Here is a 20,570-nt window from a genome sequence, read left to right as displayed (position 1 = left end):
AACAATTACCTGAACATTCTACAGACATTCCTTTTGCCAGGCTAGGTTAGGCATCCTTAATGAGGTCCACATGCAACAGGATGGGGCACCACCGCACTATGCTCTTCAAGTTCGACAGTTTCTTAACGAAGAATTTAAGGATTGATGGATTGGCAGAAGTGGACCCACACCTTGGCCTGCAAGATCACCAGATTTGTCGCCTTGTGATTACTGGCTATGGGGACACGTGAAGACCAAGGTTTATTCGCAGAAGCCAGCTAATCTGCACCATCTCAAGAACAAAATAACTGATGTGATTTTAAACTTTCCAGACCAGCATTTTCAACACGCAATTCTTGGTTTCCCAAAAACACTGCAAGAGTGTTTGGACGTGAATGGTGCACAATTGGAGGTTTGGCGATGAACCTTTACTAGCTGAAACAAAACTTTGAACCTTTCTGTAAGTACACGAGAAAGTATTTGTTAATACATTTCGTAGTTTCCAGGTTATAGAGTTTTACTTTCCTGCAGGACTTTATGGACTCCCTGTATGTATGCGTTTCAAATATACGTAAATCACCCTCATCACTACACTCATGTGATCAAAGTTTTCATTCTTGATATCTGAGCATTTGAGATTAAGAAATAAACCGCTTAAACTTTGTTCTACGGAATCATTTGTTTAACCCTTTAGCTGTGAGAATTTTTAAAAACAAAGATAGTTAAACTAAAATTTACTGTTCCTGGGTATAACTGAGTAAAATTTACTATATATCTGGTTATAACAAACGGTTCTGCGAACTCGAAATATTTAACAACCGGTTCTAGCGAACCGGTCGGAACCGGCTGAATAGCACCACTGCTTGCAACCGACTGTTTCATTTATTTTATCCCTGTTAAGACTACACTGTGTTCGGTACAGAATATTTCAGTGTAGATTAGTAATTCTCGACTTATTTCATATCACGACCACTTTTTATTACATCCTCTTGCCAGTAACTCTCATAAGTACTTACTTGGTTGTAATAAGCTTTTTACGTAGATTTTAAAATCTATTTACTATGGAGATTTCACACAGTCAATCAATATACATAGTGAAATAAAAGTCCTCAGCACCCTTGTGTGTTGAGAACGGGTTGAGGGAAAATCATGAAACTTGAAAATGGTCTGATACATCACATGGTGTGATGTCAAGTATCATTGCGGCCATCTTTGATTGCAATTCGAAATTTCAAATGCAAAGGGAGTCATTTTACATGTTTTAAGGCTAGAATTTTACCAGAAATACACTTGTGCGGTTATTTAGCCCGAAGACAAGTCATTTGGGGTTACTGTTTCTGAACGTTTCCTAAACTCACGTTTCGTGGAGGCGGGTGAGATTTCAGTTGCAAAATTTGATTATTATATCAGAACACTGATGCTAATAAAATTATTGTAAAATAATAAATTTTCGAAAGTAATATTTGAAGCATACTTGACGTTGTGTTAACTTTAGAATATTTTCTGCAAGCCTATGTAATATTTGGGACGTTCAGAGCACAATAGATCCAAGTCCATTTTCAATAAGGTTCAGTTTTGCTCAGCAAATGAATTCTATTTCAAAACGTAATATCTTCGCTGTCAAGAGTCCGAAATTAATTAAACTAAATCCATGTGAAATGGCCTGGGATAGTTTCATGTGACTGCCACTAGACAGGGGCGTCAGTGAGGGCAAGAGGGCAGCCTACCATGAATCTCAGATTTTGGGGACAGTGAGGCAGTTTTAGAAACCTTTTGATAAGCAAAGTCCAACAGAACAAGTTTGGGGTCCTTACACCGAATAAATACGGATGAAATATAGATGATCAAAACTGGAAAGTTGCTTAGGCCCAGTTTCCAGAATTTTAAGTAGGCCCGAAACTATAAAGTAGTGAAACCTTTGGAATCCTAGGTCAAAAAAATATACAAAAGAGCAATTTAGGCCTATAGTTCCTTACGGTCAATAGATATGGTGATCAAAGTCTGTGTTTGTTCGGTATAAGGACTTCATTTTTTTTTCTGTGGACTTTGGTCAGGAAATCTGCATTACGCTCCCAACATCTGAAATTCAGGGTAGGGGGCGGATGACCTCTAAACGGACGCCCCTCTCCAGCGGCAATCATATAAAACTAAATTGCACCTTGTCACGTAGTTTTTCTTTCTTTCATTTCGGATTCTTTCTTTCTGTAAAGTATGTATGTATAGAAACTGACAACCAACATGTACTGTGTCAACTGTACTGTGCCTGTGATATTTCAGGAGCACAATTTAGCAAAGAACCCTTTGTTTTCTGAATACAACACAAAAACTTGTTTCCATGGTAATTCTTTTATTTATTTTTTAATATCAGTTCTATAAATAGTCTAACCTTCAACTACGACACTTTCTCGCAAGTTAGCTGATAAGCATTTAAACAATACAAGAAACGTTAAAAACAAGGGAAAAAAGAGGCAAAATAAATTGTAGATCTCCACATTGACCTGCTGTAACCACAAGAAATCAAAACATTCACATGGGAAGAAAATAGTCTTTTGAATGAGAAGCACTCAGGCCCGTAGCCAGCCTGATTTCTTAGGGGGGCAGAAGTGAATACTGAGGGAACAATGATTAAGACATGACACAGCACTATAAAATTTCATATTTATTATTTACAGAATCCGTAACAGCTATAGTTTCATTTATACATAATATCCTGTATTGACAATATTACAGTATACAAATTCAAGATTAAGAATTGATCATTAACATACAAAGATTAAAAAAAAAAAAAAAAAAAAGAAAAAAAAAACTGCGATGCGATGCAATTGATGTGCTTGGGGCAATATAGTGCTATGGTAAACGAAAATGAGGAACGTCATTGTACGTCGCATTTACACTAAACAAAAGCTAATTAACTGAATGTTGAGTGAGCACACGTCCCATTAACCAGAATTGTTCCATTTACAGAAAACAAAATATTATAAACAGAATATTTTGACATAGACTTTTTTGTTACAACAAAACACTCCAGTTAACTTTTATTGTATAATGGCATATATGTTCATTAAAATTGATGTGTTTCTATCTTAAAAAAAAAAAAAAAAAAAAAAAAAAACTATTTTCCTTCACATTCTCATTTTGTTGAAGACGAACTTCTTTGTTTGTTTGTTAAAATTTAGCATCTTTTTCTTTCAGTACCGAGGCTATAAAAAACACGAAGCTTGAAGTTTAAAGTGGAATACGAACCACCACATTGCTCTCAATTTAAACACGGGTATCAAACCCCGAGATCACATTCAAACACGCGCGCTCTATTCACTAGACCAGCGGTAAGGGCTATTTTGAACTATTGTTTTACAAATTATTAATTTCTGGTAAGCCTTTACTGCAGCTTTTTGTTTGTATTAACTCCTAAGAATGATGAGATAAAAATACTGAGACCAAAGCACTTACATTTATTAATAGAAATACTTAAAAAAGAATATTATATATATATAATCGAACGTATTTCTTTTCATTTTTGTGTGCTTAATACGAGCTCTTTGCGAGGTACTTTGTTTCATATTAATTAAAATTGAATTATTTATTTTTTAAACATTAGAACAAAATTATATTACAACAACTTTAAATTATATCAGTACAAAATAGAAGTATATGTTTTATTGAACGTTAGTACTCAATTTTCTACCTTCCAAAATAAGAGAGGCATTACAGTTTATTTATATTCACAACTAACGTTGTGGACTATGATCCTGTTGTTTGGAAGTGCACCTGGTATTCTTGGATGTTTGTCATGGTTGCAATAACGCGGCATGGTTTCAAATTCTTGAAATGGGTAAAGGCAGTTGAAGATGTTTGGTGCATCTAGCAAAGAAACTTATAATTTTACACATAAATAGGTAGAATTCGCAAAGTTGAATTTAATTTGGTAATTATAATCTGATTTCACTGGTTTTGTGTCAGTTGGAAAGTTCTCTTCAGCGTGTTTTTTTAGAGGCGGTAAAAATAATTTAGAGGGACTGTGCCCCCTCTAGCCTTTCCCTGGATATGGGCCTGGAAGCACTTTCTGACCATTTTCTTTCTCTGGCAGATTTTTTTTAATACAAAATACACGTGTTTAAAACAAAATGTTTAAAATGTATATAAAATTTGTTTTAAACAAAATCAATTGTTTAAAACAAGTTTTAATCATTTGTTTTAAACATTTTGTTTTAAACAAAACAACCCTGATACAAACTATTCATTTACTTGTTAGGGAAAGGCCACACCCTCCCTTGTGGATTCCTTGGATGTACCTGTATTGCAATATGCTGTTATGTGTACTTGACAACGGGCAATTGCAGAGCCATCTTAACTGTATCATAGCCACTTGGTTGGGGGCCCCACAAACAGAATAGCGTATATTAATTACGGGAGCAGGAAAATTCGGTGTAGGAAAACTCGGTGTGAGGAATGTTCGGCGTAAAGAAAGATTCGTTGTAGTAGGCCGTAGGATTTATTAAAACTCAACTTTGTGAGGATAAATGAGCGTATTAGTTTTAAGTTCAAACTTTGTGTAGAATGTACTTTTACTGTCTACCAGGGTGCGAATCGGCGGGGGGATGCCAGGGATTTCCCCCCCTGATAAAAATCTTTCCCACTCTGGGGAAGAAAAATTTTATCCCTGGCAGGGATAACTTTTCCCCCTCTGGAGTATTTTTAAGTGGACTTAAAGATAAGATAGAAAAAGGGAACAATTCTTACTTTGCGTAGCTAACCTAAATATTACTTGAGTGAAAATTTATGAAAGATCTCACATCTCAACTGTTTTGTACTTGTTAGTATATATATATATATATATATATATATATGTGTGTGTGTGTGTGTGTGTGTGTGTGTGAGGACTGGGTGCGCATATGGGTGAAATTCATCCCCCCCTGGGAAAATTTTTCAATTCGCACACCGCACGCTACTATACGAAATTTTGAAAAATTGTAATCGTGAAATAATTTGAATTCTAGATTTCGACGGATTTTAACATTTCATGGCCCTTACAGACGAGAAATTTGTTTTTTTGATGTTCGTTCGTGTGATTTAGCGAAGCGACCATCGCTACCAATCAACATTTAATTTAAAACTTAAGTTTTTGTGCTGTTTTGGAGGATGTCTCCTAGAATTTTCTACTTAAAAAAAAAAAAAAAAATGTAGGTTACTAGACGGGTAAAGTTGAAAATTGTAGATTTTTCAAAAATGTTCTGACGATTTTATGTCTATTTTATAAATAAATATTTAAATCTTACATATGTATATGCAGAGTGATTCTTTCAAAACTCACGGATTCATTTGGCTCTAGAATTTGTAACTGAAGTCTGGTTTTCATGCGGTTTGTTGCAAATCATCAAGGGAGGATGGGAGATTTATGGGACTATGTTTACTGGTTTAAATTCATCCGGTGCAATATCGAGCAGGCCGCAAGAAAAACAGCAAATATTCGCCATTGGGATCGAACCAGGGACTCCAAGCACCAGAGGTGAACGCTCTACCCATGGGCGGCGATTAGGGGGGGCAAGAGGGGGCAGTTGCCCCCCCCACTTTTTTGAAGTGTCCACTTAATTTTTAAATTATATCATCTATTTTTCGGTGATAGGCTAGAATTTTCATTTTTCGATTTAAAAAAGTACCAAAAAAGCTTTTTACTTCTGTTTTCTTTCTCAAGCCTGGAGGCATTGTAGGACACGTTACATATGCTTTCACGCCTTTCTGCGTCGAGACGTAGAGTGTGATGACGTCATAAATAAAAATATTTTTGTTATGACTTTTTTAATTACTTTTGCAGCTAGAAGATTGAAATTTTGCACACACATTCAGTGCACCCTTAATATTTTTCAGATTCTTTTGAGATTTCTGCGATAAAACAGGGGGTTCAGAGGAGCAACATGGTAAAACAAAAAAGGATATCTTTTTAACAAAGATCCCATTTTTTGCGATTTTCCCTCCTCAGATACATAATGGAGACATGTGAATGGTACCGTTTGAAACGCTGTTCTGTTCTAAAAAGAATGCTGTACGAACCATGATCCTAGTATAAATAGGGATGTCTCAGGGAATTTTTACCTGAGATCCTATTTTATACGGGAATCTGGAGTATTGTAGAAATATTATATTTGGCGGGCTTACTTTTGCACCTAGAAAATTGAAATTCTGCACACACATTTAGTACACTCCTTAGTATTTTTCAGATTTGTTTCAAATTCCAGCGTTAAAACAGGGGGTATAGAGGGGCAAAAAATTACAAAGAAGGAATATTTTTTTTAAACAAATAATCCATTTTTCATGATTTTCCCATCTCAGGTACTTGATGGAGGCATGTGAGTGGTACCGTTTGAAAGTATGTTCTATTCTGAAGGGAATGATGTACGAACAATGATCCTAGGATAAATAGGGATGTGTCAGGAAAATTTTATATTACATACGGGTCATCTGGGACATTGTGGGAATGTTCTTAGCTCATTGGTAAACATTTTCCCGCACTTATTTTTCAAGATAGAAGCTTGAGATCTTTTATACACATTTAATACACCTCTTCGTATTTTTCAGTTGATTTTGAGATCTGTGGTTTAACAAAGAGGGTCCAGAGGGGATCAAAGTTTGAAAAAATCAGAAAAAAAATCCAGATTTCCCTCAAAATTTCCCGCCTTAGGGACATGATAGGAAAACGTAAATGGAACCGTTTGAAAAGTAGTTCTATTCTAAAGAGAATGAGGATGATGCTGTACAATGATCCTAGGATAAATATGGATGATGCTGCAGCTGATTAACTGAAATTCAATAATTTACCTTTAAAAAGCCATAATTTAAAATGGTTAATGTATATACTTCTTTCTAGTTTCATTTGAAAATGTAAAGTTTTTGCTTATATTATTGGTTCATAGAAAAAAATGGTACCCTTATAATATTTGTCATTGCGTAAATGTGTATTGGTTATTTGTCTTCCCGTGGAGTTAAGACAGCTACAGGAATTGCGTTTTAATTGCAATTCAAAGGAATTAATATTACAATTGCGTCGTAGCATATGCTTATAGTATTTACTGTCTTTCATTTTCTAAGAGTAATAACATACATTTAAGGGCAAGTGTGGAATTAACAATGTAAGTTGTTCATTAATCCCCAGTTTCAATATAACTTCTGCAAAACAAGCCTCATTATTCATCAGTATGATTAATAATAGCCTTTCTATTTATTTGTTTTACAAGTATATTATTAAATAATCTGATCACACAATTTTCCAGACAGAATTTTAAGATGTTCGTAGTAGTAGTCCCCGGCGTATATTGAGCCGAGTCAGCAAAAATTTTTGTGACGTCATAGGTCAAAGGTCAATGACCTTGGCCCAGGGTCAATGACCGAGGGGTACTTAGGACCACCCCCTCTAAATTTTGGCAGGGGTACCTTGGCCCACCCCCTAAATTTTGGCAGGGGTACATAGGACCACCCCCCTTAAATTTCGGAAATTGCCAAATCTAAAAATTGGGTATGGTAGCCTAGGACCATAGTATGTACCCCTATTAGTATTGGGTGTCTATGTCGTTCCCTTTCATGGGTAAAAAATTGCCAAAAATTCAAATTTCGGGGTTTTTTGACCTAATTTATCCCCTTTGATGAGGTGTTATTACCCTATATAGTTATATGGGCGTATACAAGGGTCCATTACCTTTCATAACATATGGGTATATTAATGCACCCCTTTAATTTTTTGGGAGGGGTACCTTGGCCCACCCCTTAAATTTTGGAAATTGCCCAATTTAAACATTGGGTATTATAGTATAGGACCCTAATATGTATCGTGATAAATTTGGGCGGTCCACCTTGTTTCCTTCTAGGGGTACAAAATTGCCAAAATATAAACGTAAGCAATACGTTATACCACGTGTTTGGTTTTCGACCTAATTTATCTCCTTGGATGAGGTCCTATTACCTTATATAGTTATATGGTCATGTATAGGGTTCCATTATCTATCATAAGACATGGGTACATTGGTGCACCCCTTGAAAAATTTGGGAAGAGTACCTTGGCCCACCCCTTAAATTTTGGAAATTGCCAAATCTAAAAATTTGGTGTGGTAGCCTAGGACCATAGTATGTACCTCTATCAGTATTGGGTGTCTATGTCGTTCCCTTTCATGGGTAAAAAATTGCCAAAAATTCAAATTTCGGGGGTTTTTGACGTAATTTATCCCCTTTGATGAGGTGTTATTACCCTATATAGTTATATGAGCGTATACAGGAGTCTATTATCTTTCATAAGATATGGGTACATTGGTGCACCCCTTTAAAAATTTGGGAGGGGTACCTTGGCCCACCCCTTAAATTTTGGAAATTGCCCAATTTAAACATTTGGTATTATAGTACAGGACCCTAATATGTATTATGATAAATTTGGATGGTCCACCTCGTTCCCTTTTAGGGGGTACAAAATTGCCAAAATATAAACGTAAGCAATACGTAGTACCACGTGTTTGGATTTTGGTCGATTTTATCCCCGTTGATGAGGTCCTATTACCTTATATGGTTATATGGGCGTATACAGGTGTCCATTACCTTTCATAAGACATGGGTACATTAATGCACCCCTTGAAAAATTTGGGAGGGGTACCTTGGCCCACCCCTTAAATTTTGGAAATTGACCAATTTAAACATTGGGTATTATAGTATAGGACCCTAATATGTATTATGATAAATTTGGATGGTCCACCTCGTTCCCTTTTAGGGGTATAAAATTGTCAAAAATATAAACGTAAGCAATACGTTGTACCACGTGTTTGTTCTTTTGTCCCATTTATTCCCTTGGATGAGGTCCTACTACATTATATAGTTATATGGTTATGTATAGGGGTCTATTTCCTATCATAAGACATGGGTATATTGGTGCACCCCTTGAAAAATTTGGGAGGGGTACCTTGGCCCACCCCTTCAATTTTAGAAATTGCCCATTTTACACATTTGGTATAATAGTATAGGACCCTAATATATATTACTATAAATTTGGATGGTCCACCTCGTTCCCTTTTAGGGGTACCAAATTGCCAAAATTTTAGTACAGCCACGTGTTTGGACTTTTGACCTAATTTATCGCCTTTGATGAGGTGTTATTATCCTATATGGTTATATGGGCGTATACAGGGTTCATTACCTTTCATAAAACATGGGTATATTAATGCACCCCGGGAGAGGTACCTTGGCCCACCCCTTAAATTTTGGAAATTGCCCAATTTAAACATTTGGTATAATAGTATAGGACCCTAATATATATTACTATAAACTCGTTCCCGTTTAGGGGTACAAAATTGCCAAAATATAAACGTAAGCAATACGTTGTACCACGTGTTTCGTTTTTTTTACCTAATTTATTCCATTGGATGAAGTCCTATTACCTTATATCGTTATATGGTCACGTATGGGGATTCATTTCCTATCATAAGACATAGGTACATTTGTGCACCCTGGAGGGGTACTTTGGCCCACCCCTTTAATTTTGGAAATTGCCCCTTTTACATGTTTGGTATTATAATATAGGACCCTAATATAGATTAGTATAAATTTGGATGATTCACCTCGTTTCCTTTCATGGGTACGAAATTGCCAAATTTTAGTACAACCATGTGTTTGGTTTTGGCTCAATTTATCCCCTTGGATGAGGTCCTATTACCTTATATGGTTATATGGCCATGTATGTATTGGTCCATTTCCTATTATAAGACATGTGTACATTGATGCACCCGAGGGAGGGGATTCGGTATCATAGTACATGCCTCAACATGTATCATGATAAATTTGGATGGTCCATCTTGTTCCCTTTCATGGGTAAAAAATTGCTAAAATATAAACATAAGCAATATGTTGTACCATGTGTTTGGTTTCTGGCCCAATTCTTCCCCTTTGATGATGTTCTATTACGTTATATGGTTATATGGACATGTATATGGGTTCATTTCCTATCATAAGACATGGGTACATTGACGCATACTTTAAAAATTTGGGAGGGGTATCTTGGCTCATCCACTCGGTTTTAGAAATTGTTTAATATAAGCATTTGGTATCATAGTACAGGACCTCAATATGTACCACTATAAATTTGGATGGTCCACATCGTTCCCTTTCACGGGTAAAGAACTACCAAAAATCAAATTTTGGAGGTTATTGACCCCGTCTTATAAGGTTTTAACGCGTTATATGGATATGTACAGAGGTTTATTACCTTCATATGTTTATGTTCCCTTTTAAATTTGGGAATTATCAAATAACAAAATTCGGTAAACGTTTTTTATTACCCATTGGTGTCCCTCTTATGGCCAAATATTCAAAATTTAAAGGTTATTGACCGGCTTTATTATTGAATAAGTACAGGATTTATTACTTTTTTCATAAGACACAGGTGTGTTTGTGTACCAATCTTAAATTTTGGGAGGGGGTACATTTCTTATTGTCATATCAATAATTGGTAATTGTTCTTAGAATTGGGTGGTATCTCTTTCTTTGGGTAAATTATTGTCAAATATGAGTATGATCACGTGATCAGTTATTGACCTATGATGGGATTAGGAGCCCAGGACATTGGTACATTTAAACTTTATAGGATAATTTGAGAATGCGTCATTGGTATTGATTATTACAGCCAAATATAAACGTAAGCAATACGATGTACCACGTGATTGACCTTGATGAGGTAGTGTACAGGGATACATAGCTAACCTTATTGAATCTTATGACTCATAGTCTTAAGGAAATACATGCTACAACACTGGCAAAGTTATTGTTGATGCAATTTGATTGGTGGATCACTATCTTTCGTGCAATCTGATTGGCTGATCACTATCTTTCGTGCAATCTGATTGGTTGCTGATGTTCAAATCTTTGCTGCATTCAGTTTTAAGTTTTGTTTAACATTTAAAAATCTTGGTTTCGTTCAACATTTTGCACTCACTGATAAATATGATCAAAACCGTTTATTTGTTAATCGAATAGTTAAAAACCGGATAAAGTTTGACGGTTAACCGTGAAACGTAAAATTTTTTTGTTTGAAAGTTTTTGTTAAAAACTCTTGTTTCAAATTTGTTTGAATTTTTTGAAAACCGTTTATTTGTTAATCGAATAGTTAAAAAACCGGATAAAGTTTGACGGTTAACCGTGAAACGTAAAATTTTTAGTTTGAATTTTTTGTTTGAAACTTTGCTTGAAAATTCTTGCTTTCAAATTTTTGTTTGAATTTTTTGTTTCAGAATTTTGTTTGAAAATATTTTGTTTCAAAATTTTTTGTTTAAAAATTTTTCGTTTGAAATTTAAAAAAATTTTGTATCAAAATTTTGTTTAAAATTTTTGTTTGAAATTTTTCGTTTCCAAATTTTTTGTTTGAAATTTTTTGTTTCAAAATTTTGTTTGAATTTTTTTGTTTAAAATTTTTTCGTTTGAATTTTTTCGTTTCCAAGTTTTTCCGTTTCAAAAATTTTTTTTTCAAAATTTTGTTTCAAAGATTTTTGTTCGAAATATTTGTTTGTAAACTTTTTTGTTTGAAATTATTGTTTGGAAAATTTTGGTTTGACATCTTTTAAGTTTGTGCACTCATTAGTAAAGAACCGGAACTGTTTAGAACTAAAACCTCTGGCAACATTGTGGTGCACGTCAGAACATGATAATGCAATGACATCGGTTTTGCATCATCGTTCGAGTTAGTATTCATGGTAACGTCATCATGGCTACTTGTCTGCAGTTTCTAAATACGCGTGATGTGATGAAATCATTTACCAAGATTACTGATTTACAACAGAATGTACCTTATAGAATCTTAGCTAGCAAAAAAATCCCTACAAAGTTTGGATTAAGAATCGTAGTGAAGCTTGAAAATGATAAGAATATAATTTTACCAGCAAGATATTTACCCATGGAGGCATCAAAACAAGAAGAACTGCTGCGTTTCTTAAATACTGGATCTGTATCTTTATGTTACAAAGGATTCTTGGGTCGAAGTCATCAGTACACAGCCGGATTCGTCAGCAATTGTGATTCAAACGTCAGCACATTAGACATAGTTGTATGAATTTGGTTGGTCGGCATGACGTCTGTAACTGTGATGAAATCATGAATCAGCACATTCGACATCAGCAATAACTATAAACCAGCAAATACAGTGTCATCCCACGAAATCATTTGAGCAAGTGCTTTTCAGGAGGAAAGATGTGTACTTCTAACGATAAAGAGTTCATCTTCGCAAGCTATTATCCAATAAACAAAACATGTGATGATTGGTATCAGTGCTAGAACATTTGAACCAGTGATTCGATTGGGCAAAGCAGAACAATTTGGTGTACAACTGACCTGTGAAGAATGGCACGAATCGACCAAATGAACGATGAGCTAAATGTGACCATAGTCAAATCATTAGGCTCAAATCATGAAGTGGTCCTCGAAGAGAAGATGGTGCTGTTACGTAAAAAGAGTACATTCCATGTCCCTCGCAACATGGTGTATCTAACACAAACGGAATGGAACAAATTTATCAACGTATTTCAGTGTGTGAAACATGCAGTGGAAGTGTGTAACAAAACAAGTATATTCCTTCAAAAATGTGTTATGCATATTGTACAACATGTATCTAGATATTGTGATGGTTGTCAACATCGTTCGTGGGTGCATACCTGTATTGATAAACAGTTTATTGTGATCAAATGGACATTGAGTTTCCACCAATTGATATCGCAATAGACCTTAAAAGACTTCAATTGGAATTAAAATTATATGCTAAAGACAAACTAGTGCACGAAGTTCAAAATACATTGTATCGACAATATCCAGAACCACTATCTGGTATGGATGTATGTGGAGTGTAATAAAATGATCCATTTCAATGAAGTGTTTTTTTTTTCATTTCAAGTACAACCCCATGTTCTGACGTGCACCACAATGTTGCCAGAGGTTTTAGTTCTAACAGTTCCGGTTCTTTAAAAATTCGAAACAAAAAAAATTTTAAACAAAAAATTTGGAAACGAAAAATTTCAAACGAAAAAATTTTAAACAAAAAATTTTCAAACAAAATTTTGCAACAAAAAAATTTCAAACAAAAAAATTTTCAAACAAAAACTTTCAAACAAAAAATTTGAAACAAAATTTGGAAACGAAAAATTTTTTCAAACAAAAATCTTGAAACAGAAAAAAAAATTGGAAACGAAAAATTTTAAACAAAAAAATTGAAACAAAAATTTACAGACAAAAAATTTTAAACAAAATATTTTCAAACAAAATTTTGAAACAAAAAAATTCAAACAAAAATTCGAACAAATTCAAACAAATGGACATTGAGTTTCCACCAATTGATATCGCAATAGACCTTAAAAGACTTCAACTGGAATTAAAATTATATGCTAAAGACAAACTAGTGCAAGAAGTTCAAAATACATTGTATCGACAATATCCAGAACCACTATCTGGTATGGATGTATGTGGAGTGTAATAAAATGATCCATTTCAATGAATTGTGTTTTTTCATTTCAAGTACAACCCCAGGTTCTGACGTGCACCACAATGTTGCCAGAGGTTTTAGTTCTAACAGTTCCGGTTCTTTAAAAATTCGAAACAAAAAAAAATTTTAAACAAAAAATTTGGAAACGAAAAATTTCAAACGAAAAAATTTTAAACAAAAAATTTTCAAACAAAATTTTGCAACAAAAAAATTTCAAACAAAAAAATTTTCAAACAAAAACTTTCAAACAAAAAATTTGAAACAAAATTTGGAAACGAAAAATTTTTTCAAACAAAAATCTTGAAACAGAAAAAAAAATTGGAAACGAAAAATTTTAAACAAAAAAATTGAAACAAAAATTTACAGACAAAAAATTTTAAACAAAATATTTTCAAACAAAATTTTGAAACAAAAAAATTCAAACAAAATTTTGAAACAAAAAATTTCGATACAAAAATTTTTAAACGAAAAATTTCAAACGAAAAAATGTCAAACCAAAGTTTCAAACTTTTTAAATGTTAAAATAAAACTGAATGCAGCAAAGATTTGAACATCAGCAACCAATCAGATTGCACGAAAGATAGTGATCAGCCAATCAGATTGCACGAAAGATAGTGATCCACCAATCAAATTGCATCAACAATAACTTTGCCAGTGTTGTAGCATGTATTTCCTTAAGACTATGAGTCATAAGATTCAATAAGGTTAGCTATGTATCCCTGTACACTACCTCATCAAGGTCAATCACGTGGTACATCGTATTGCTTACGTTTATATTTGGCTGTAATAATCAATACCAATGACGCATTCTCAAATTATCCTATAAAGTTTAAATGTACCAATGTCCTGGGCTCCTAATCCCATCATAGGTCAATAACTGATCACGTGATCATACTCATATTTGACAATAATTTACCCAAAGAAAGAGATACCACCCAATTCTAAGAACAATTACCAATTATTGATATGACAATAAGAAATGTACCCCCTCCCAAAATTTAAGATTGGTACACAAACACACCTGTGTCTTATGAAAAAAGTAATAAATCCTGTACTTATTCAATAATAAAGCCGGTCAATAACCTTTAAATTTTGAATATTTGGCCATAAGAGGGACACCAATGGGTAATAAAAAACGTTTACCGAATTTTGTTATTTGATAATTCCCAAATTTAAAAGGGAACATAAACATATGAAGGTAATAAACCTCTGTACATATCCATATAACGCGTTAAAACCTTATAAGACGGGGTCAATAACCTCCAAAATTTGATTTTTGGTAGTTCTTTACCCGTGAAAGGGAACGATGTGGACCATCCAAATTTATAGTGGTACATATTGAGGTCCTGTACTATGATACCAAATGCTTATATTAAACAATTTCTAAAACCGAGTGGATGAGCCAAGATACCCCTCCCAAATTTTTAAAGTATGCGTCAATGTACCCATGTCTTATGATAGGAAATGAACCCATATACATGTCCATATAACCATATAACGTAATAGAACATCATCAAAGGGGAAGAATTGGGCCAGAAACCAAACACATGGTACAACATATTGCTTATGTTTATATTTTAGCAATTTTTTACCCATGAAAGGGAACAAGATGGACCATCCAAATTTATCATGATACATGTTGAGGCATGTACTATGATACCGAATCCCCTCCCTCGGGTGCATCAATGTACACATGTCTTATAATAGGAAATGGACCAATACATACATGGCCATATAACCATATAAGGTAATAGGACCTCATCCAAGGGGATAAATTGAGCCAAAACCAAACACATGGTTGTACTAAAATTTGGCAATTTCGTACCCATGAAAGGAAACGAGGTGAATCATCCAAATTTATACTAATCTATATTAGGGTCCTATATTATAATACCAAACATGTAAAAGGGGCAATTTCCAAAATTAAAGGGGTGGGCCAAAGTACCCCTCCAGGGTGCACAAATGTACCTATGTCTTATGATAGGAAATGAATCCCCATACGTGACCATATAACGATATAAGGTAATAGGACTTCATCCAATGGAATAAATTAGGTAAAAAAAACGAAACACGTGGTACAACGTATTGCTTACGTTTATATTTTGGCAATTTTGTACCCCTAAACGGGAACGAGTTTATAGTAATATATATTAGGGTCCTATACTATTATACCAAATGTTTAAATTGGGCAATTTCCAAAATTTAAGGGGTGGGCCAAGGTACCTCTCCCGGGGTGCATTAATATACCCATGTTTTATGAAAGGTAATGAACCCTGTATACGCCCATATAACCATATAGGATAATAACACCTCATCAAAGGCGATAAATTAGGTCAAAAGTCCAAACACGTGGCTGTACTAAAATTTTGGCAATTTGGTACCCCTAAAAGGGAACGAGGTGGACCATCCAAATTTATAGTAATATATATTAGGGTCCTATACTATTATACCAAATGTGTAAAATGGGCAATTTCTAAAATTGAAGGGGTGGGCCAAGGTACCCCTCCCAAATTTTTCAAGGGGTGCACCAATATACCCATGTCTTATGATAGGAAATAGACCCCTATACATAACCATATAACTATATAATGTAGTAGGACCTCATCCAAGGGAATAAATGGGACAAAAGAACAAACACGTGGTACAACGTATTGCTTACGTTTATATTTTTGACAATTTTATACCCCTAAAAGGGAACGAGGTGGACCATCCAAATTTATCATAATACATATTAGGGTCCTATACTATAATACCCAATGTTTAAATTGGTCAATTTCCAAAATTTAAGGGGTGGGCCAAGGTACCCCTCCCAAATTTTTCAAGGGGTGCATTAATGTACCCATGTCTTATGAAAGGTAATGGACACCTGTATACGCCCATATAACCATATAAGGTAATAGGACCTCATCAACGGGGATAAAATCGACCAAAATCCAAACACGTGGTACTACGTATTGCTTACGTTTATATTTTGGCAATTTTGTACCCCCTAAAAGGGAACGAGGTGGACCATCCAAATTTATCATAATACATATTAGGGTCCTGTACTATAATACCAAATGTTTAAATTGGGCAATTTCCAAAATTTAAGGGGTGGGCCAAGGTACCCCTCCCAAATTTTTAAAGGGGTGCACCAATGTACCCATATCTTATGAAAGATAATAGACTCCTGTATACGCTCATATAACTATATAGGGTAATAACACCTCATCAAAGGGGATAAATTACGTCAAAAACCCCCGAAATTTGAATTTTTGGCAATTTTTTACCCATGAAAGGGAACGACATAGACACCCAATACTGATAGAGGTACATACTATGGTCCTAGGCTACCACACCAAATTTTTAGATTTGGCAATTTCCAAAATTTAAGGGGTGGGCCAAGGTACTCTTCCCAAATTTTTCAAGGGGTGCACCAATGTACCCATGTCTTATGATAGATAATGGAACCCTATACATGACCATATAACTATATAAGGTAATAGGACCTCATCCAAGGAGATAAATTAGGTCGAAAACCAAACACGTGGTATAACGTATTGCTTACGTTTATATTTTGGCAATTTTGTACCCCTAGAAGGAAACAAGGTGGACCGCCCAAATTTATCACGATACATATTAGGGTCCTATACTATAATACCCAATGTTTAAATTGGGCAATTTCCAAAATTTAAGGGGTGGGCCAAGGTACCCCTCCCAAAAAATTAAAGGGGTGCATTAATATACCCATATGTTATGAAAGGTAATGGACCCTTGTATACGCCCATATAACTATATAGGGTAATAACACCTCATCAAAGGGGATAAATTAGGTCAAAAAACCCCGAAATTTGAATTTTTGGCAATTTTTTACCCATGAAAGGGAACGACATAGACACCCAATACTAATAGGGGTACATACTATGGTCCTAGGCTACCATACCCAATTTTTAGATTTGGCAATTTCCGAAATTTAAGGGGGGTGGTCCTATGTACCCCTGCCAAAATTTAGGGGGTGGGCCAAGGTACCCCTGCCAAAATTTAGAGGGGGTGGTCCTAAGTACCCCTCGGTCATTGACCCTGGGCCAAGGTCATTGACCTTTGACCTATGACGTCACAAAAATTTTTGCTGACTCGGCTCAATATACGCCGGGGACTACTACTTTCGTGAGCAAGGAATCAAGGGTTAGTACCTATGTGCATTGCTCTTATCAATTTACTTAAATATGAAACACGATACACGGTATTTTAACCGAAAAAGATAGTATCCTATTAGTTATACAACCTGTCGTCAAACAAAGTGTTAGAAACAACCAGGAACACTAACATTGATATACACATATTCAGATCATATCTTGCCCCCCCACTTTTAACGTCCAATCGCCGCCACTGGCTCTACCATTGAGCCACCACGCCCCCCAAAATTAAGTGTTAGTGGTAACACACATAAATCACATGTTGAATAGCCGGTTTATCGCTACAAATGACAGAGAGATTTCTTGGGTGACAAAGAGTCGGTAACTGATAGGGATACGCACGAGACAAGATTTGAGGCTGTCTCGTGTCGAAAATGTGATGTAAAAGTGATGTCTCGACTCGAAAAACGTATATTTTTTCTATTGGAAGAGCTGTCTCGCGATTCGAATTTTCTCAGGAAAATTCTGTCTCGACTCGACTCGTGCGCATCCCTAGTAACTGATATCTTCCACAACATCCGCCAGCGGGGTTCGATGCTTCCCTGTCTTACTCAGAAGCGATCCTGTTTCCTGCAATTTATTCACTAGCGACCATATTATGTTCCTATCTGGGGCAGAACGTGAGGCAAAGTTGCGTGTAAATGCCCTTTGCGTAGCAACAACAGATCCCGTTCTCCAAAAACTTTTTGACGATAAAATCATGTTGCTCCAAAGAGTACATTGTTGTAACTGTGTCGTGATCATATTGATACAGTAGCACAGCATAATTCTCAATACAACAGCCCAGTTTCCTGTTTCTTATTGACCGTCGCGAGGTTGCCATCTAACGAAGAAACTCAAATCTCCCCACCGCACCTCATCTAATTCCAATTCGGTACAGTGGCGAATATTTGCTGCTTTTCTAGAGGCGTGGCCAATATTACCCCAAATTAATTTAAACCAGTAAACATAGTTCCATAAATCTCCCATCGCTCCTTGATCATTTGCCAGAAACCGCATGAAAATCGGACTTCAGTTAGAAATTCTAAACCCAAATGAAATCCGTGAGTTTTAGAAGAATCACCTTGTATATGTTCTATGATGCACCTTATAGGAAAGGTGTTTTTAGTTGTTCCTATAACTATTCTCTGAACTTATAGTTGCAATTGTTTTATTTCTGACAAAAAGCGTCAGCTTCATTGTGTGATGAAAAGTAGTTTATAGTAATACCTCGCAAAAGACATACAAGAGGTATTGGACTCAAGGCAGAAAAATAAATTTGCTTTTCTTGAAATAGGTCATAACATTTCATTCGTTACATTATATGGTTTTCGTTTCCAAATATGAAGTGTCGTAAATTATCGTAAGTGGTAATATTCAATATAAATTACACCGAATCTACCTTACACCAAAATTTCCCCACACCGAGTTTTCCATACACCGAATTTTCCTACACCCATTAATTACATGTATTAGGAGCAACATTTAGTCACAGGAACCACTTGTTTGCTCTTGGACCTAATAAGCTGTTAAAACGGGACTGGAGATTAGATTAGACTGAAGAGTAGAGTAGATGGCACTAGCGCGGGCCCCGATTGGGAGCAATCGGCTTAAGGCCGGCCCTGCCCGCGTTGCGGTATCGGGAATTTCCCGAGACGTGGTCATCTGTGCTCAAAGCAAAGATGCCAACCCGTAACTCCTCAAGTTGTATTGCGACGTTTCCTTTCGTTTTTCTTTTCTCTCTCTCTCTCTTTTTTTTTTTTTTTTTTTTTTTTTTTTTTTGTCCCTAAGTTTTGGTTTAGGAAAGAAATAGGCCTACGTAGTAACTGAGAATTATAATGGGTCAGATGGAGTTGAGTCTGGGCTATTGAGTAATGCAAACGCATAAACCCAACAATGTACAGATGTTAAAAGACATTTGATACAAAAGAACAATCTAGAACATTTTCCCAAAAATTCATACAAAAAGGTTCCCCACATATTTCCAATTGATTCAGAAACTTCACCAAACGGGATCAAATCCCGCAAGTTGACAACACTGATTGAAGAAAAAGAACTGTAATCCCTTTGTCTCCACCTCACCTGTTTGTGTGTTTTTCGAAGGGTATGAATTTTTATATATCTTGTTGGTACTGAAAGCTTTTACACTGTACAGGTATTGTTGAGACCAGAACCTAATAAACATAGTAAAACACAACATGGGATATCTTGGAAACTACTTCGTATAAGCTTCAGATGTCTCCACCATCGTCAACAAAATATAATGACAAACATGTCCATGTAAGTCCAACCTCTCTAAAAGCATCATTTCTGGTCGAAGAACTGGTCCCAACGAGGTCGGTTTGACAGCATGTGGCTGACAAGTTATGCGTTACATGTATGTGTATGTGTATGTGTGTATATATATATATATATATATATATATATATATATATATATATATATATATATATATATATATATATATAATATGTATGTATGTATGTATGTATGTATGTAATCACTTGCCTTCATTTGTCTGTTGTACTTTTTGTGTTTATAAAACATGTATTTGATTTTGCAGATGGTATAGCTCGAGCTGGAGCAGCTGGTTTTAATGAATTGCGAAATGCAGTATTTGCTAAAGTTGCACACCATTCGATTAGAAAGATTGCAAGAAATGTATTTCTACATATTCACAACCTGGATCTCAGTTTCCATTTAAATCGACAGACTGGAGCTCTTTCTAAGGTACGTTAATATTTAAAATGTCTATGAAATGTCCAGTTTTATTGAAGATAGGATGTAAACGATTGATAGGGTTTTGCCTTATGATTATCGCATTTCATATAGTGAGGTTGAAAGCACGGTTGCAGTAAATCTAGAAGGCGAAGAGAATTGGAAAAGGTGTAGTTATTGTTGTCACCACAAAAGTTCAGTTACGCAAAAATTAAAAGAGGAGCAGGTAAAAC

The 20,570-nt window shown here is 35.2% G+C and overlaps 1 protein-coding gene across 8 annotated transcripts in view; it reads left to right on the top strand.

Moving 5' to 3' along the window:
* Positions 1 to 20,570, top strand: part of ABCB7 (ATP binding cassette subfamily B member 7) — a 786,091-nt gene that overhangs the window by 252,609 nt on the left and 512,912 nt on the right. For all 8 annotated transcript variants that reach the window (XR_014131590.1, XM_081759542.1, XM_081759541.1 and 5 more), the window contains one exon: positions 20,183 to 20,349. Coding sequence is in view for 7 of the 8 variants with exons in the window: in XM_081759542.1 (XP_081615668.1) it covers positions 20,183 to 20,349 (167 nt within the window). In the remaining variant the exon portion in view is untranslated. The remainder of the gene's footprint in view (positions 1 to 20,182; positions 20,350 to 20,570) is intronic.

Source organism: Thermobia domestica, chromosome 5 (assembly GCF_964235325.1).
Source record: "Thermobia domestica chromosome 5, izTheDome1.hap1.1, whole genome shotgun sequence".
In the NCBI taxonomy this organism is placed as follows: Eukaryota; Metazoa; Arthropoda; class Insecta; order Zygentoma; family Lepismatidae; genus Thermobia; species Thermobia domestica.
Note: the sequence above shows the minus strand (reverse complement) of the source record. Positions and strands in the feature narration are given on the sequence as shown.